General features: G+C 49.0%; 9 protein-coding genes across 9 annotated transcripts; 3 read left to right on the top strand and 6 right to left on the bottom strand.

The window, feature by feature from the left end:
• Positions 1-215: 215 nt before the first annotated feature.
• On the bottom strand, positions 216-2158 carry N7471_010044 (putative alanine aminotransferase; the record flags this gene model as incomplete). Its single annotated transcript, XM_057282763.1, has 3 exons — positions 216-470; positions 525-1777; positions 2029-2158. 3 exons carry the CDS (start codon positions 2156-2158, stop codon positions 216-218), a joined length of 1638 nt encoding a protein of 545 aa, XP_057133646.1.
• A 585-nt stretch (positions 2159-2743) lies between these two features.
• Positions 2744-4348, bottom strand: N7471_010043 (proteasome regulatory particle lid subunit RPN7; the record flags this gene model as incomplete). The annotated part of the gene is made up of 3 exons (XM_057282762.1): positions 2744-2936; positions 2990-3816; positions 3884-4348. 3 exons carry the CDS (start codon positions 4346-4348, stop codon positions 2744-2746), a joined length of 1485 nt encoding a protein of 494 aa, XP_057133645.1.
• A 1520-nt stretch (positions 4349-5868) lies between these two features.
• Positions 5869-7697, top strand: N7471_010042 (putative MFS phospholipid transporter (Git1); the record flags this gene model as incomplete). The annotated part of the gene is made up of 6 exons (XM_057282761.1): positions 5869-6042; positions 6152-6750; positions 6800-6818; positions 6888-7198; positions 7261-7531; positions 7584-7697. 6 exons carry the CDS (start codon positions 5869-5871, stop codon positions 7695-7697), a joined length of 1488 nt encoding a protein of 495 aa, XP_057133644.1.
• Positions 7698-9124: 1427 nt separating this feature from the next.
• On the top strand, positions 9125-10103 carry N7471_010041 (PEX11 family protein; the record flags this gene model as incomplete). The annotated part of the gene is made up of 3 exons (XM_057282760.1): positions 9125-9191; positions 9394-9871; positions 9932-10103. The coding sequence occupies 3 exons, from the start codon at positions 9125-9127 to the stop codon at positions 10101-10103; spliced, it is 717 nt and encodes a 238-aa protein (XP_057133643.1).
• Positions 10104-10501: 398 nt separating this feature from the next.
• On the bottom strand, positions 10502-10644 carry N7471_010040 (uncharacterized protein; the record flags this gene model as incomplete). Its single annotated transcript, XM_057282759.1, has 2 exons — positions 10502-10516; positions 10567-10644. 2 exons carry the CDS (start codon positions 10642-10644, stop codon positions 10502-10504), a joined length of 93 nt encoding a protein of 30 aa, XP_057133642.1.
• A 550-nt stretch (positions 10645-11194) lies between these two features.
• N7471_010039 (uncharacterized protein) lies at positions 11195-11689 on the bottom strand (the record flags this gene model as incomplete). Its single annotated transcript, XM_057282758.1, has 2 exons — positions 11195-11581; positions 11645-11689. 2 exons carry the CDS (start codon positions 11687-11689, stop codon positions 11195-11197), a joined length of 432 nt encoding a protein of 143 aa, XP_057133641.1.
• A 527-nt stretch (positions 11690-12216) lies between these two features.
• On the bottom strand, positions 12217-13275 carry N7471_010038 (uncharacterized protein; the record flags this gene model as incomplete). Its single annotated transcript, XM_057282757.1, has 1 exon — positions 12217-13275. One exon carries the CDS (start codon positions 13273-13275, stop codon positions 12217-12219), a length of 1059 nt encoding a protein of 352 aa, XP_057133640.1.
• Positions 13276-14494: 1219 nt separating this feature from the next.
• N7471_010037 (SRPBCC family protein) lies at positions 14495-15086 on the bottom strand (the record flags this gene model as incomplete). The annotated part of the gene is made up of 2 exons (XM_057282756.1): positions 14495-14719; positions 14814-15086. The coding sequence occupies 2 exons, from the start codon at positions 15084-15086 to the stop codon at positions 14495-14497; spliced, it is 498 nt and encodes a 165-aa protein (XP_057133639.1).
• A 2000-nt stretch (positions 15087-17086) lies between these two features.
• N7471_010036 (uncharacterized protein) lies at positions 17087-18318 on the top strand (the record flags this gene model as incomplete). The annotated part of the gene is made up of 2 exons (XM_057282755.1): positions 17087-17490; positions 17622-18318. 2 exons carry the CDS (start codon positions 17087-17089, stop codon positions 18316-18318), a joined length of 1101 nt encoding a protein of 366 aa, XP_057133638.1.
• Positions 18319-18981: the final 663 nt, after the last annotated feature.

The raw sequence follows: 18981 nt of genomic DNA, 5'->3' as shown, positions 1-18981 counted from the left end.
GGGCGGGCCAATTCCAGATCCATATCCAAATTCAAATATTCAAAACATTTCGTCGTAGAGGCCACACATAGATGGATGCCAATGACCCATCTCGTATAGACATGAAAAAAAACCACAACCAAAAGTAATATATGGTGGCAACCAATCGCTCGAAGAGCAGATGGCGATGGATGGGCAGTTCACATTTACATGGCTTTTTGTACATTTGTACATGTTCATCGGTACTTGTCCATGAACTCGGAGTGGAACTTGACGATGCGCTCAACCCAGTCGGTGCCAGGGGCAAGGAAGGTTGTGCGGAAGTGGAAAGTGTTCTCCTTCTGGCCGAAGCCCGAGCCGGGGACGACGCAGACACCTGTGGCGTCCAGCAGGGCCAAGCAGTAGAACTCATCGGCGGGACGGCCCTCGGCGCTGGCGGCTTCAACGGCCTTTGCGGGGAGGTTGATGGTGGGGAAGAGGTACATGGCACCCTGTTAAGACGATTAGTAAATGCGTAACAATTTGAACAAGTCCATAATACGTACCTGGGGCTCCTGGAGCTCAACACCCTCCATGCGCTGGAAGGCGTTGAACAAGGAGAAGGCACGCTTGCGCAGACCTTCCGAGATACCGGTGTACTCCTTCTGGTAGAGCTCGAAGCTAGGATCGCCCTCGATGGGAGGGTTGACCATGCACTCGAGTAGGCACTGTGCGACGACCGGCGGGCACAGGCCAATGCTGACGAGCTTGTAGATCTGTTCCTGGACCAGGGGATCGAAGCCAGCAAGCTCGAAGTAGCCACCGCGGTGGCCGCACTCACCAACCATACCCTTGGAGATACTGTGCAACGAGACCAGCTCGACGTCGTCGTATTTGCCAGGCTGCTCCTGCTGGAGCTGGCGCAGGCGCTTCTTGAAGGAGACAAACTCGCCCTTGAAAACGTTGGTTTGGTACACCTCATCAGCGATGACCACCAAGCTCTCCTCGGCGGCGACATCAAGAACCTTCTTGATATCGTCGGCGCTCAGAGAGGCACCGGTTGGGTTGCCCGGGTTGATCACGACAATGGCACGCACATCGGTGCCGGCGGCCTTGGCGTCCTCAATGGACTTGAGGATCGTGCTGACGTTAGTACCCCATGCCTTCTCCTCCTCGAGGAGGTAAGGAACGCAGCGGGCATTCAACAGCGTCAAGCTTGCGGTGTAAAGAGGATACTGAGGGATGGGGACGAGGACACCGGCACTGGGATCGTTGCAGAGGACGTTCAAGATGGTGCTCACACCTGAAGAGGCACCCCCGGTCAGGAACAGGTCCTGGGGGTCGGCAGGGAAGCCATCACGTTTCTCAATGAACTTGGCGACGCTGTCCCGGATGCCCGGTGCACCCTGGCTGTGACTGTAGGCGCCAACGCTCTGCACATTGGCCAAAAGGGCCTGGGCTCGGTCGATCACATCCTGCTTATATCCAAATGACTGCTTGAGGACCTCGGGGTTTTCCAACAACAAGGGGTTCTCGACGAGACTGAGGACCTGGCGGAAGAAGGTGATGGGCTTCTGATCGAGCTGTTGGGGATTACCGATGTTGGCGAAGATGACGCTTTCAAAGGGCAGGGACTTGTCGCCATCAATCAGACGCTGGCGGTAGGTCTCGGCCTTGACGGCCAATTCACCGCGCACGGCGTACTTAGCATCCCTAACATGCTGGTTGATGTTGTCGACGTTTAGACACTTGCGGTTCTGGACGGCCGACAGGGTGCGCTTAGCGGTATATGAGACGGTGGTCTGAGTCATGATGGGCTCTGGATTGACCCGGAGGAGGTTAGTGAGGTTCAGAATAAGTAGACTAGTGTCCCGGAAACTAAGAGGAGAATCAAGTATATAAAGGCCGCGGAGAGCGTTGAAATCGCAACCAAAAAATGTGGGGGGAGATATGGTTAAGACAAGTAATCACACCACACAACAGCGGGGCGAAAGCCCAAGGCCGAAGGTTTGCGGAAACCCCCAAACTATGTAAGCTGGGGTGATATCGGGATCCCACCCGTGGACGTACCTGACCTGGCGGAAAGACACCCCGCACCGCCACATGCGGCCGGGCGATGTAGGAGGCCATTCGACCGGCTAGTCAGCGCCCGTAGCGGAGAGGCCCGCACGCTGGATGCGAGCTTATATTGCCAGGACATTTTGACGAATGGTCAATCAATGATCAGATTGATCAATTAAAAGGTCTTTTGGCACAACCCCTGTCGTAATTGTCCGATTGCGATCGGGAGAAGAAGGGAAAAAAAAATGGCCTTGGCCTTTGGCGGTGAACATGTGAGTCAGCATTTCCCCACAACCCGTCGGCAGCCGATTACGATAAGGATATTGAGATATCAGAGTCATGGAGCGGGAGATGTGGCTACGAGATTTTGGTCGATGATGAGAATTACTGCGTATACACAACTTGCATTGAGGATCATCCACGTTCATGCATGATAACACGATCGGAGACGATTATTCTCCGAGGGAAAGTCAGACGGTTGCCCGATGGATGTCGATCCATTTTCCGGCGCTGCCCGATGCGGAGCTTCAACTTTGGTTACTTTTAGTCAAGGAACCTAATCATATCTTGGCATGGCATGGCGGTGGCATGTTATAGGATCTACGGGGCCAATTTTGGGTTTAAGAACACGCGGTAAGTAAGATTGTCCATTCACGCATACATAGTTGATCATAGGTTGTGGTTTTGAGGCTCAGAATGCCTCCAAGTTCGTAGATGTACCACATTAGCTTCGCTCACTTCCCCGGAGACGCACAGCTTGGCCGTACTTCTGGATCTTGGTGATCAGAGAGTCACCATGCTTCACCACATCGGCATACTGCTTGTTCTTGTCATCTGGTCGATTCGTCTCGATAATACCATTGACACGATCGATGGTGCACGCAATGCGGTTGTTTGAAATGAACTTGGCAAGGTCACTGTGGTTATGGTCAGCAAAAGTCATATTTGAAAAGATCTATATAGCACATACCGGTCCAAGTAGTCTACCGTCACGCCGAAGTCGTTGGCCATACCACTCAGCCCCACCACACGGTAACTCTGAAGAAGCTGCTGGTAGGCGCGCAGTCGCATCTCACGAACAAACCAAGCACGGTGCTCATGCAGATACCGGTCTTGTGTGAGGAACTGGTCCTCAACGGCCGCGAGTGCCACAAAGAACGAGCGGTAGTTGCCGTTGTAGAGACTGGTAACCAAGTTTGCAAGCGGTGCGAAATCAACGGGCACCTCCGCCTCTACTGCCGCACCGGAGCCGGTGGAGAAAGAGGAGATGTTGACAGCGGTCTTGGCACCGGCGGGTGTGGGTAGTGACGCCGTTGCATCCTTCATCTCCTCATCCCGGGCACCGGGTCCTGAGGAGATTTCCCCACTTAGGGCAGCCAGTTGGTCTTCCCCAGAGCCAAGGATGGCCTTGATCTCTGGTGCATCCACTACCTTCGCCTTGAAGTCCACACGCTTGAGGGACAAGGATCCCGCGAGCACTGAGTAAATCACCAACGAAGAATAGCTGCAAAGTTCGTAGCTTGTGAAGGTAGACAGACTGTCGAGAAGGAGAGGAGCGGCAAGGCTGTAAGAGCGAATGGTGAGCAAATGCAATCCCTTGTATGCCTTGAGACGGTTTCTACGGTCCCAGTCTCCACCACTCTCTACCAAGGTCTCTGCTCGTTCAATGGTCTTGTTCACAAACAAAAGGTCGCCGAAGAAGAGTCCGATGCGGAGCATAGCCATCACAAGATCAATCTTGGTGCCCAGGAATCCGGTCTTTTCGAGGAGGGCTTCGTGGGATTCGACAGCTTTGTCCTATTGGAATACCGGTGTCAGCTAGTAAACTCCCAAAAAGCTTGACAAAACATGGAAGAATTCTCACCTTATCTCCCACACGAGCCCAGAACTCAGCTCGCTTCCCACGCGCAGCTTGTACCTCAGTCTCCCCAGCAGCCTCTTCCGCATCATCTTCCTCCTTCTGGAAGGTCTCCAGTTCCTTCTTGTTATCCTCCAGTAGAGACTGGTAGAGCTTCTCGTCCCAAGGGAAATCAAACTTTAGCGGTGTTTTGCGAGATGCAAGAAGATTGGACGTGATGAGAGGTTTCGTTGAGTTGCCTCCATTTTGTGGGTGCTGTGTTACGCCTTCGCCGGAGTTGTTCAAGATGCCTTCAGTGGGATGGGCGAGATGCCGGTAGAAGGGAGCCATTTTATTCTCCGAGATAACTTCTTGGAGCTTCTTCAATGAGCTCTGCTGGACGGCCGGCGCGCATGCTGGGTTGGAGAGGTTGAAGACATGTTGGGCGATGGAGAGGTTGGGGAACTTGATGTACTGAGGATCAGACCCCATGGTGACGATGGGGGACTGGAGATGCTGACAGGATTGCCACGAGTTAATAAAACGATGCAATAGAGCAGGGAGAAGATGGGAGCTGGTGATGTCTGAGGATGAGATCAAGCCAGGTGCATCACCGTAGCCCGAGCTCAGCTGGCGGAATGTTTATCCGGGCCGAGCCTTCTTTGGCCTTCTCCCTTTGAACGTCAGGATAATCTATTTTGTACCTAGGTACGAGATCCCGGTCGCATCTACGAGGTTCAAAATATATTTGTTTCTCTGTACAAAATAAAAATTTTAGTTTTATATCTCTTCCTTGAGAGAGATGCAGAGATATATGTTTGCAATATATCTGGCTTGTCTACTCTGGGCTATAGTAAATCACATTGGAACAGGTTCAAACTGAAGACATTCTAGGAATTCCATGTGTTGGCTTAGGCAAGAAAAGTCTTTTGTAAATCAATTGCAACTGCGTGGTGTTACGGCCAAGAGCCAAGCCCGAGGATTCACGGCTTGGTGATATTCATATAACATAGGGCTGAGCCGTTTTATGGTTCTATAAAGACCTGAAAATCATGGAAATGCTACTTCGTATAAAGGTCCATTATTACCTGCCTGGCATTGGGCCTTGAGCAAACAAAGCTTAGAGTATGTTATGCCAACGTTGGAAACCTGCACGTCGTGTCCTTCACTGTTTTAGGGAGAAGGTTGGGTCCGAATCCTTCAGTGTTTCATTTGACACTACTCCAGAAACAGGCAGGTGCTTCCAGCCGCCCCCAGGTCCAACAGGGAACTACCGAAGCACGTGCGTAGCCCATAGGATATGCACTTCTTCTATCAACATCCACATCCTTCCAAGGTTGAGACATCAAACTGATTTCTATATCCGATTTCAACGGGAAGCCGCGTGTTCGCTTCGATACCGATATCAACCCATCTCCAAGGAACCTTCGGAGTGGCCGACTATGTGTTGTAGAGTGCAACCTACCCCGACCGGCCACTCTAGACGGACACACCATTGGCTACAGAATGGACCTTGATATTTATGGTGTCTATCATTGGCCTACAATTATGTTAGTCTGAAATTCTCAAAGCTAAACGTTTAGAATGATCAACCTCGGGGGACCGGGGTCCCACCAGGTTCCGATACTTGGCTAAACACGGGCCACTGCCACTCTGTGATAGGTACCTGGTACTTCTCCCCTATGCGACCTAACATTGATGCTATTCCCGGGATTCCTTAGTTTTTTTTAATTTTTTTTAAATAGGTATTTAATATTCTTTTGCATTGCCAACCAGTTTTTCTCCAGGCCTCTTTCTCTCTTCTCTTTCCTTCAAATCTCTTCTTTCTCTGTTTAGAGAAAAAGGACCCCTCTACGATCGACACTGACTCTTGTTATTGTGCTCGCGTGACACAGTAACTCTCGTTGGTCTCGTGTCCACTTTGCTATCCCTTTGACCTCCAGTAAGGCTCAAGCTCGCCGCGTGATTGAACATACCCAAAATTTTTGTTGCTATTCCTAAACACGATCGCAATGGCCGAGCCTCAGTCCTACTCCAAGGAAATGCCCGAGAAGGGCCCCGGTCCCCTCGAGGGGCAGCTTGTCGAGCTGCCGCCTCTTGACGAGACGAAGAAGGGTCGCTGGGAACGGAGTTGGCCCACTATTGCCTGTGGTGCTGGTCTCTTCTCTGACGGCTACTTGAACCAGGTATGTTGTGCTTCGTCCTTGTGTATGCAGCCCTGCAGCTACAATGTCCCACATGGGTGTGCAGCTTGGCGAATGTTTACTTATTCTTTATTGACACACTTGGATCTAGATCATTGGTCCTGTCGGTACCATGCTGACACAGATCTATGGGGATGCATACACCAACTCGACGGCCCAACAGAATGTCTCTTCGATTGTTTTTGCCGGCACTGTGGTGGGTATGTTGATATTTGGCTACACTAGTGATCACTGGTCACGCAAGTGGTCTTTGATGATCTCCACTGTTATCCTGTTTGTCTTTGCGGCTCTCGGTGCTGGCTCCTATGGAGCTGGCGGCAGCCTGGGTGGCATGCTTGCTGCTTTGACGGCCTACCGTTTCTTCTTGGGAATTGGCATTGGTGGAGAATACCCTGCTGGTTCAGTTGGCGCTGCGGAGAATACTGGAGAGCTCAAGAGTGGCCATCGAAATCGCTGGTTCATCATGTTCACCAACTTCCAGATTGATTTCGGTTTCGTGGTTGCTGCTTTGGTATCTATGATCCTCGTCCTGATCTTCACCGAGAACCATCTGCACGCTTGCTGGCGTGTGGCTCTAGGGCTGGGAGTAATTCCCCCTCTGAGTTTAATGTACCTCCGACTGAAGATGGATGAGCCCGAGGAGTTTAACCGGGAGCGCATGCACAAATTCCCGATCTTGCTGATTATCAAGTAAGTACGATATTTTCTAATACTTGGATTTGTTGGCTAACTAGTTTAGATTCTATTGGAAGCGCTTGGTAACAAACCCCGTCTACATGTTGCCCTTGCAGGCATGAACCGACTAACTGACTGGATGTGATGTATAGGCCGTTGTTTCCATTATCTGGTTCCTTTACGACTTCTCTGCATACAGCTTCGGTATCTATTCTTCGGCCTGGCTACAGATCATCTTGGGTAAAAAGGCTCCCTTGTGGAAGAGCTTCGGTTGGACTACTGTGGTCAATTCCTTCTACATCCCAGGTTCCGCCCTGGGAGCCTTCATGAGTGACTGGATTGGCCCTCGCTATACCCTTGCCCTTGGTGTTGGGCTCCAGGGCATCATTGGATTCATCATGGCCGGATGCTACAAGTGGCTTGCGACCCCAGAAAATGTGGCAGCCTTTGTTGTCGTATTCGGGTAAGTTTACTAACAAAGCTCTCAGACTTTAGCAATTGCCAACGCTAATGTTTTGAGAACAGAATCTTCTCCGCCCTTGGTGAAATGGGACCCGGCGACAACATCGGTCTCTGCGCCGCCAAGACCAGCGCGACTGCCATCCGTGGCCAGTACTACTCATATGCTGCTGCTATTGGGAAGGTTGGAGCTTTTGTGGGCACCTACGTGATTCCGATTATTCAAAAGAACGCACCCAACCCGACCCGCGCAGGCCAGGACCCATTCTTCGTCTCCAGCTCGCTATGTCTCTTGGCCGCATTAATGGCCATTTTTATGATGCCGCAGATTGACCAGGTATGAACTGTTGCAGATAGAGTATCTTGTTGATGTGCTCACATTTTCTCAGGACACTATTACTTTGGAGGATGCCAGGTTCCGCGACTACCTCGAGGCTAATGGATACGATACCACGGAGATGGGCACCCATAACCGCCAGACCGACACTCGCGAACAACAGTAATTTGATCACAGCCCTACTACGCCTAACACATACTTGCTCACCCTTTTGGGCCGTTGTGTTCCAATCAGCTTTACTTAATCCCACCGACTCCCTGGGGCCATCCACACGCGGCAATGCACAATCAGTAAAATAAACGAGATACCATTGATGAGACAGCGACTACCCGGCCCTTGCGACTTGAGATATCCCACCCCCTGCCCTTGCCCCTGCGACATGATCCATGAATGTATGAGAGGAACGCGGGCATATCCTATATGATCTGCTGGTGTTGCATTTCGTGGGACAGAAGCTGAACTCCTGACTTGTATGATAAACAATTTATTTCAAGTGGGACCTTCGATGTTGTCCACACATAATCAGACACATAAAACCCTTTAATATGTATTCGGTCTTCATCTTTGTGGAGGTCTAGAGACTAGCCTTGTAAAACACAACACGTTGGAGTCATCTTGAGACTACCTCCCGCTTTCTTTGGTATCTTCGTATCTTTTCAAATACGTGTAAGCATACTTGGAATATTGCGCTTCGTGTTCTGGCGTTTTACCCCGGACTTACTCCAGATTTGCTGCACGATCCACTTCTAAGTACTACGTCCAATCTTGCGTGCCCGTCGTCTCTTTGACCAGAGATGTAGCAAAGAACAACAACAAAGAACCCCTTCCACTCTCCCTTGGGTGACACAGTAATGCTGACAACACTATCGTCAAAGCTACAATGACACGGGTCGGATCAATGCTGTCTGGCCTAGGACTATCTTCACTATATCGAGGGCATGAAGGAGGTCTGCTGGGATAATTATAAAATACAGTATCCTGGAGAGCATGTGAAAAGGGATCCATCCATCTATTTACCTGGCTTGAGATAGGATGTAGTAAACTACAAGTACCGGGTCCTAAGAGTGCTTAACTCAATATTGATGCAATTGATTGTGTGTGGATAGTGTTGACGGCGTGCCCGGGCAAAATTGTGACTAGGTCAAATCCGTATATAAGGTCTGAAGAAATAATCTTAAACAATGCCGAGCATAAAAAAGGGCATAAAACGAGATTCTATCATAGAAGATGCAATGTCGGAGAATGGGATGGTGCAGGCTCACGTGAAAAAGAGGACAAAGTCACAAGCCGAGTGGATAAAACAATCGAGGCGGATATGGAAATCAAGCATTTCAAGGGATTTCATAGAATTTCACCAGAATAAGGGTTCAAATGCCATGAATGCTGTAATAATAGTAAATACAATACACATTGTTCCTCCGGATTTCTCCCCACACGCACGAGATCAGCCGAGGTCGGTCTTCCGGCTCCATACGCCGGTCAATTACCGACTGACTGACTCCCTTTTTCTTATGAACTATCGCATTTGATTCTTGACACCCTCCAACCTTTGGTGTTCGAAGTTCCATTTTATTCATTTCCATTACAGAAAAAATGGTCGCTAACACTCTCATCTACCACCCTGCGCTGGCGCACTGGCTGCGCTTCGTCGCGACAACCGGTACGTGACAAATCCCCAGAGTCCAAAAAGCAACATCCCAGTCCAGTACCTATCTGTACACGAAGCAAAAACAAACTCCCATTTTCCATTGCGAATGCAGCAAAACCCCCCTTGTGGCGAGAACTCGGCCGAGAAGCGCAGCTTATCGAGCTCTCCCCGCCCTTACCCGAACACTCAAGCTAACGATACACGCAATCTATAGTCGGCCGCGACAAGCTCCTCCGCACAATCCAATACTTCTCCCGCTTTTACGCGTGGTACCTATACCGGACGAACAAGCCGCAGTCCGCGATCGACCCCTACAATGCCGTGAAGAAGCAGTTCGGCACGACCCGCAAGATTATGCGTATCGGCAAATTCCTCGAGCATCTCAAGGCCGCCGCCATCGCCTTCGATAACAAGAGCCCCGTTGACCCGGTCCTGCGTTACCTGGCCATCGGTCGCCAGCTCGGTTATGCCGGCTACCTGACTCTCGACGCCATCACAATCATCGATGTGATTGGCATTCGGAAACTGTCTTCCGCAAAGCGGCTGCAGGATTCCGCCTACCGCTCCTGGGGCGCTGGTCTGATTTTCAGCGCTGTCGCTGGTGTCTACACTCTTGTCCGTCTTCAGGAGAAGGAGAAGACTATTGACCGCAAGGAGGGTGAGGGTGTTGTTGAGGCTAAGAAGATTGAGAAGTATGGGTTCCTTGGTATTATCAGAATGAGAAATGGATGGCATGCTGACACTTTTATTAGGGAGCGCTCTGCTGCTCGCATACAGCTCATCTCCGATGTTTGCGATCTGGCCGCGCCCTTGTCTGCCGTTGGTATCGTTAACCTCGACGATGGTCTCGTCGGTATCGCAGGTACCGTCAGCAGTTTGATCGGTGTTTGGTCCCAGTGGCGCAAGACCGCCGGACCCGTCTAAGCGGTGTATAGTTGGTCCGTGATGAGGTGGGAGGTTGGTGGCTCGCTACTTGGGTGATTTTGGGGTCTCGGGCCTAGCTGCTGGCTTGGGAAAGGGGAGAACGAGACGAGGAGGTATTTTTATTGCGCATTCTATATCCTGATGGTTGTTTCTCGCCTGTGAACAGTCTTATATCTTTTTTTCTCCAGAGAAATGTCTTCACGTCGTTTCTTTTGTTTTCGTACATAACAATCGCACTTGGTTTCGGATAGATTCGTGTTCATTCTCGTCGTTGTCATCATATCATTGCTATGAACATATTGATATCCCAGTCCTCTCCTGGCTCATCCTCATGCCATCGCTACACCGCAAACAGTCCCAACTCCGATACCCTTCAACCCAAACTCTCGAGGCATGCTTTAAACAGGGCAGGTCTAGTATGGTTAGTATAAGCTCACACAGAAGTACTGCAGAATCAACATACAGCACCGCAGGCACCACAGCTCTTGCCAGCGCCGTCAGCGGCGGCACCACACTTGGGGCAGGCAGCGTGTCCGTTCATTGTTGATGATAGATGAAGTAGATCTGGCAGAGCGTTAGTAACCACCAAGGTCCTCACGAGAGATATAAAGAAGACACAGCCCTTGCATACCTTGATCTAGGTAATTTATTGTTTACAAAATAATGTTCGCAAGTGTGGGAGAAGCGAAGTAAAGAGAAAATTGCTGACTTTTCTACCCCGCCTGACTGGTGCCCCGCTCAGAGTCATTTGTTCTACTCGCACATGATTTGATAGCCCTGAAGCTTTACACACATAGCTAAACGCGGCAAAAGGAAATCATTAATAGAGATCTTGAAGAATGACGCACCTTCGCATGGGCGCGTTTTGTTCCATAGCTCGAAGAATCTACGCGAGGACTAACAAAACCATACAGCAATAGAGTGTTTGTGTATAGCGCGCATATCAAAACGTGAGACCATGCGCCCTTGACAAAAGAAATGAAATCAGGAAGCAAATAAAACATAGAAACAAATGTAGGGAAACACTTGAAAAACAATCTCATAGCAGAGATATCGGCCTCGAACCCCATAATGGCCCTCTTGTTGGCCCTCTACGGGCTCGTCCTGATATTCATTGGGGCCCTCGAGTTCACGGAGGAGGCCGTGGTGGATGGGGTTTGGGGCCCCGTGGAAAGGACCACGTCCTCGCCCTCTATATGTTTGGCCCCCATAGAAAGGATCTCTCTGGGCCTTTGAAGCCGGGCATCCCATAGGCGGTACTTTTCCCAGGTAGTGTAATTGACGTCTGACAAGTTAAGCCTGACCGATGAGGCCACATCCAGGTTTGCGAATACCAATCTGTAATAGAGCAGGGCTCCGTCCACGGTAGCAGGATGAGCACCAATATCCCGATTAGGCGTAAGGACTCCCACGGGAATTCCCCAGTGGCCAGGTCCTAGGTCCGTTTTGGTCAGCGTACAGACCTGCTGTTCAACAACCTGCACATTTGAGTAATTAGCAGATATCCTAACACATGTGTTAATGGAAATAGGCAAACATACTTTGCCTTGATTGCAATGAATCAGCACATCAAGGAGCTTTGCCATGATGAAATTGATACCCTCGCTTGGTGCCTTCTCTTGGTTCTGGCCCTTGCAACTGAGGGCATTATTTCTTGACCTTAGGTCTCTTACGTTTCCCTGGTCATTTCACTGCATGCGCGTCCTTCGAAGCCTGGACCAAGGTCGGAGCTTCGGTTTCCTGAGTATCTTCAGAATTATGAGACCAAGATGAAGGCTCCATGTTTGATTGACGACCGTGTAATGGACCTCAGTGGAACCTTTAGGGGTCAAGGGGTCCACCTCAATATATCTAAAAAGCCATCAATATGCGTCTACATGAGGAAAGCAATGGTGATCATACTTATGGGCTAATAACATAATCACAAAGAGTAAGCTGATTGCAATCCCGGTGATATGTTTTGGACGGGTGCCGGCGTCAAAAAGGGCTCGAAGGTGTGCAGGGGAAGACATTTCTTTTTTTTTAATAACCGAAACTCCAGTGCGCACGGGTAGTATGCTAATTCATCAATATCAGGTGCCTTCAGGGCTCCGAAGTTGCCTCATTCCATCTTCTACATCACCTTCAACTGGCCAATAGCATCACCGTACATATTTTCACGCACCTGATTCCCCCTAAAAAAGGAGGGCTTCTTATCAAATCCATGAACAACACCCTCGACTACAAATCCACCTACACTCTCCATCTTCCCTTCTTCAACGAACCCACCAAGCCTTTCCCGGAACGTATTCCCCTCAACAAGCAATTGATCCCACCCACAAGTATAAATTGCCACAGCAGGCGGATATGCCGCATGCAACATAGATGCAGGCGCCAGACCAGGCGAAAGATAAGGATGCGACATATCCACGCGACCTGTACTCAGCTGTTTCGGCAGGCCCGCAAAGAGAAGGTAGGAAGCGTCGAAGAACCTGAATACAGAAGGGGAGACCATTGATTTTGTTGGGGAGATAGGATTTGTAGCGTCACGCTCTTTCCGCGTTCGCGTCCAGTCTGTGCTGGGGTAGAATACTACTAAGCCAACCAATGCTACCTCCCGGCGTAGCGACGCCCAGCGCGTTTTCTGTAGTTCCTCCTGCAGCCGTAATGGCAGTCCTAGAACGAGGTTCCCGCCTGCACTGAATCCGCTGAGCGCGAAGCGCGTTTTATCAAGATTGTACTTATCCGCTTCTTTCCATAGCCATAGTATAGCATCGACGCCGTCTTCTAGTGCGACGGGGAAGGGTTCCTCCGGGGCTAAGCGGTAATTGACGCTTACTACCACCACGTCTGGACAGGCTTTCAGCACGGCACCCGCCCAGCGGGCATCATCGAGAGCGTGGCCGATTGTGAAGCCCCCGCCGTGGAAGTTGATGAGGACAGGGCGGGGCGGGCATATTTTGGTTTGTTTGCGAGGACAAAGGGGTTTTGATGGTGCCGTGAAGAAGTAGAGTTGGATTGGACCCGGAGACTTGCTGACTTTCGCGGGGATGGCGATTTCGACGCTTAGTCTGGGGGGTAGTGGCCGGGAGAAATATCGGTCTAGTAGGGAGAGTAGGCTTGTGAGCATGCGATATCGGTACGCCTTGTTGCCAAGGGAAGAGCGGGATGGAGGGGATGAAGTGGATGCCATATTTTATTGTGATGAATGCTTTTTTGTAAAAATGGCCGACAAAATGATGATATGTGATGTTTATATGGACGGATGATGTAACTTGTTAGTCACTCCAGGGCTGGACCTGAATGATCCCAGTCAAATGTTACTTACTCAAACGGAAAAAGGGGGCTTTTGTGTAACGCATAATTTGAGTGTCGATTTTAAAAGCGAACTGTTGCAGTAAAGTGCTAATATTCCCAATGGTGATGTACGACGTTTAGACAGATTGCCGCCATCTGGCCCATTTGGGCAGGTGGAGCGTGCGTAGCATAAAAGCATATAAAATCCAGAATGGGAATGGGTAGTAACCTTGAATTTTATGCATATACACCGGATTTTAGGCCGCACGACATGGCTTTCCCTTTCCGTTTTATTGCTCTCCCCTTGTCGCGTTTTGCTCACTAAAACCGAGCACACGGCTGGCCACCTCATTCGTATGTCCACTGGTTTTAAGTCACTAATCCCATGTTTAATCTGGTTGACCTACGGTCTCCAGAATATAGATCTGACCATCGAAAACCCCCTATAAATAAAATTTAGTCTGGGAAGACCGCTACGGTGCGTCTCTTATATGCAACAGTATTACTTCATTTACTTCCCTATTTCTCTAAATTATTGCAAGAATTTATTAGAATCTCTGGCCCTTGAGTTAGCTTTATAACGATGTAGTGGCTGGAGAGCGTACCGTGAGGAGTAAGGTCCATCTTTGTTGGTCGCGGGCTTGCCTTTCTCTGGGACATTGCTGGGCGGGGTCTTTCTTTTTATATCCTTAAATGACACTTGGCCTATTAACATGCTAGAACCGTTTCACATCCTTGAATGGCCTAGACGAGGTGCCTGGAGTTATGGCTGAAGTTGACATGCGAGGTCCCAAATAGCTTGAAAGTGAAGATATCATCCCACCAGCCCGAAAGATTACCGATTGGAGGTCATGAGAAGTTCGTGCAACTTCGGAGCTATAGGGATACTCCATAGTTATGGATAACAATATCTAAGGGGCTTAATTTTCAGGAACGCTCGTTGTTTTGGTTCTCAAAAGTACTATAACGACTCTACAAAAGGTAATCTAACTTCTTCGAGGATTACTAACAGAGACTTAGAACACATCGATTCATAAATCCCAAAATACCCATATAGAAATCAATGTTTCTTAAGTCTAGTATCAGGTTCTGTTCCCATGTTCATTTTGCTCCACTCATATTCTGTTTTCCTGTGCCATTTTTCTCATTGCTGTGATGGTCCCCTGAACTGAAGATACTGCAATTTTCATGTGATCATCCTCTGCTTTTTTGGCCTCATTTGTTCCAGGTTCAATACCAGGCAGGTGCCATTCGTATGTGAAGGTGAGATGTAAAGTCTGATCCGGCCCTTTGGCGATAATATTCTCGACTATAGATCCACCTGGAAGGGTGAAGCAGGTCTGTCCTCTGATTAGACAATAATAACAAATTGTGATTTTAAAAAGCTCAAGTAGCTCAAGTGATTGATAAAGCTTCTTGGGGTGGGGCACTTACCTTTACCGGTGCATGTAATCTGCATTCCTCGCGGGTCCATTTCCCTGCCATTGGAGACTCGTGAAGATCCGCTGAAACATGAGCCTCTCTCACAATGACGCAGCCATTTTCGCGCTCTTCAACGACACGAGAGTCGTCGAAAGATGGGATAAATGCTTCAGGGCATCTAGCCTTCAATTTGATGCCGTTCCAGACCTGCTCTTGTGTCAGAGTTGGAGTGGCTGGATCGGCACCATTTACTGGTTCGGTATAGGCGATATAAAGAGTAAGCATTGTTGACGTGATTGAAAGTGAACGGCGGTTTAACAGAATATCCTTATTCAAGTTCTTTTTTAAGATAAAACAGGATTCAAATATTGAGGTTGGAGCTGGGTTAAAAAGGTGGACAGAAGCTCTCGGGCTCGGAGGCAGTCTCGGAGGCCGACGCTCACTTGTCCGAGTTCCCCCAAGCCGTTGCCACCTCGAGTTATTCATCCAGAGCTGTCTCAAAAGAGGCTTTAGCCATGCAAAGATTCCATTCTGATAGCAATTTTCAAAGTCATTATGAAAGGCAGGGCAATTATCTTTTGGCTGAGCCTAGGGGGAAGCCTTTTTTTTTTTGCAAAGGAGCTCGCATGTAGACGTATTAGGGTGGTGGGGGTGAAGGTATATCCCTGAAATTGAGTCTAGCCAATGATGGCTTTAGAAGCCCGTCTTTCCCGTGTAAACCTCGTAGCTGTATCTATCCATTCATAGCTATCCAGCTCGCTCGTTCTGTACTGTTGTAGTCGTGCAGCCATGCTAACCATGAATTCTAATAATAGATGAGGTAGACAACAATGATTCATTTCAACTACTCAGCAGCGCCCCCCCACCAACCCCCCTCCTCCTTCCTCCATTTTCTAGGCTAGTTCAAACCCCTTATCTTGAGCGACTTGAACACATCGATAGACATAGTATAGTGACCCTTGTTTTCAAAAAAAAAAAAAAAAAAAAAAAAAACAAGTGTTTATAGCAAAAAGATGGATGAGGATGTTAACCTAGTCCATCACATACATTTTGGCTGTTTCGACTAATAAATCCTTCGTTTCTTCGTTGTTTCTCATATTCAAAAGATCCGGCCGAATCTTATAGATTTCGGCTTTCAACAACATCCAAAGGTTCTCAATTGGATTAACACCAGGGGAATATGGTGGTCATTCTATAACTTCAACATTCATATCGCGTAACGCATCTCGGACAATGCACGCTTTGTGGGTTGGGGTATTATGATGTTGAAAAATGCTACCCTCATTCGCAAGAAGGATTGGGAGAATTCGAATATAAAAATCCCGAATAATACAGCGATTTACGCCTCCCCGTTGAGATCCCGGAGCTCTAAATAGTGGAATTAATCCAGATCGTCGCTCAGCACCCGAAAAAGCACCCCAAAACATTCGTTTAACTTGTCTTCCTTTGTACGGGAGACCTTGGACTTGATTTAGTCGACATTGGTCTCTTAATCAAACAAAAGTCCACACATTTCGGATTTATTTTTCTGAAATTAAGTCGTAAGAGTGTGGGGGTAAAACCGAATTCGAAAACTACATATGTACTTTAGCCACCATTCTCTCCAAATGGTTGACATCGAAACTTCTCATAAAACAAGCCATTGGCTCCTAAGGGTTTTTTTCCCAATCCCGCATACTAACTAGACGCATAAAGCTTATTAGTTAGTTAGCGCTTGGTTGTTCTGTAATCGAGGTGCGGCTGAACGTTCGCCCCACCTTAACACGAATATTCCCTGTGCACGAAGGTAAGCCTCTTCCTCTCGCATCTCGCGCCAGACACATAGGTGGTTCCCGATCTCCAAGCTTTACTAAAGTCCTAGGCATTCCCCGCTAATCTATGGGATGACCCTGTATTGAAACAGTTATTGGTTCCATGGTCCCCGGAGGAGTCATTATTTGAGGGACTGTAATAAAAGATAGTTCATGAAAAGGGGAATCATGCTCGTGCAAAGCCACCCCGACCAGCTAGGTTATTTTGGAGAACTAGTGTCTCGAGAAAGTTGAAGACCCTCGGCTCAGCTATTATCGTTCAAACGGGACACGATCTATTTAGGTGCAGCATCAATCATGCGGCTAATTATGGCTAGGGCCTCGTTCATCCCGTGTCGTCTCCAAATTGGAGATTCAGCCCGCTGATCCCACACTGCCCTGTTCCGCCCCTATTTGTAGGCTGGCGCTGCTGTCTCCGGGCCCATAATCTTTGCTTCTCGCACTTTCTTTCAGCATGCGTTATAGCTCGAAAAAATGACGACAACACCTGCTTCGGATCTTACTATTGCCCATTTTGGTCCACTTACGACCACGTTCTCTCCACCCACGGGGTGTGCCACCGCGAACTGGGTCAGTTACAACACAGACAACGCCCTTCTGGCATGGGGGGCTGTCTGTGTCACCCAGGGCGTTCCAACTGGCTCAACCCCCGCGAAGGTATGGAACTGGGCCTCGTCTTGCTACCCCGAGGGTATCAAAGGTGTGTTTACTGGAGAGGGAGTAAATAATGTCTTCACTCCCGGTAATGTCTGTCCATCTGGATGGACCGCAGATTATACCACCAGCGCTGGCCAGAGGGGCCTATCACCATCATACAATATTGGTCTAATGGGAGCGACCGTGGCCGATAGCCAAGTTGCCACCGTATGCTGTCCATCGTAAGTGCTTTAATTCATAAGCCTCAGTCAAAGCAGGAAAGCCGTGGTGTCAAACTTTTCAAATGTCCATTTGAAGACCCACAAGCAAAGGTTGATTGAAATGACAACAGTTTGGCTAATATTTGGTCTAGTGGGTATCGGTATGGAGGCAAAGGATGTGCTAGCACTGCGACATCTGTCAGCGCACGACGGCTGCTCACGACTTCAGATGGAACATGCTCAAGGACTACCGTGTCTGACTTCACTGGCTATATCGAGCGCTCGCAGAAAACGGCGACTTTTACGGCATATCCCATTTGCTTGGTTAATGGCGGTGAAAGCACAGGATTATCAACTGGGGCCAAGATTGGGATCGGAGTAGGTGTCCCCCTTGGCGTCCTCCTTATTGCCGGGGTGACGTTTATTTGGTGGTACCGACGCAACAAGTCAAGGAAAATTGCAACTGAAGCTGCACCTGAAGCATCCAGTTTGTCCGAAGGCGTGTCTAAGAGGAGCCCCAGATTTCCAGTTGGCGTCGTGAAACCCGAACTTGATAATGGCGACCCCATGTATCAGAAAGCGGAGCTTGATACTGGCGCAGTGATTGCGTCCGGCTCATCTCAGGCGCCAGTCGAAATGCCCAATGAACAGATTCCATCTGCACCGGCTGAACTCCCTGCTGCGCGAAGCCCGGATACACCTCAAGCTGAGTTGCCTGGAGATTTTGGATACACCGCTGCTAGGAACGATGGGGGCAAAGACGCAAATGTGGCCAATGTGTCCACTTCTATCCCAACCATTGTCGTAGATCCGTCTTCGCCTCTTTCAGGTGAAAGAGGAACCAAATAATCGCGCTATGGAACGGGATTGAGAAGATTGTGGGTAAGAAAATTCGTCCAAATTTTTCAATTTCTGGAAAACTTGACGCACCAAGTTGAAAGAAGGCATGTAGATCGGAGTTTTGAGCCAGGGGCTACTGTTTATGCTCTCATGAGTCCATGAATCATATTTAAACAAGCTATATACCCAAATTTGAACCTACCCCGCGTCCCCGTTCGGGTTTAGTGCCGCTGTGGCCGCTTTGACTGTCCCCGTCATCTGCCCTCTACCCGGGTATCTAAGAACGCCGACAACGGGGCAATGATAGAAATGACGGCAAGTAATACGGACAATGCTGTAAATAATCAGCTCCTTCCAGAATACATCAAGGTATTCATGCCCGAAAAGAAGCCCGACAAGTCCCAACATGTCATCCCCTCAACAGGAGGAGCTGGGTAGTTTCTCCAGCCTATGAAATTGATTTTAATGGTAGCAAGGATCAGAGCAATTAGTTGATAAGGGCATCCATATACCGGGGTGCTCTCCGACAGAAACTGAGAACAAGCTTTCCCAGTGCCATCGGTACAACGGTCAAATTTTACGAGCGCACAGCAGACCTTAGAACGGGTCGAGACTGCTAGGCCCCTTGGCTAAAACTGCAGTTTACATATCATTCCACTCTAACCGTTTTAA

The sequence above is a fragment of the Penicillium samsonianum genome, assembly GCF_028829775.1.
Source record: "Penicillium samsonianum strain IBT 33392 chromosome Unknown utg000005l_segment0_segment0, whole genome shotgun sequence".
Lineage (NCBI taxonomy): Eukaryota > Fungi > Ascomycota > Eurotiomycetes > Eurotiales > Aspergillaceae > Penicillium > Penicillium samsonianum.
Note: the sequence above shows the minus strand (reverse complement) of the source record. Positions and strands in the feature narration are given on the sequence as shown.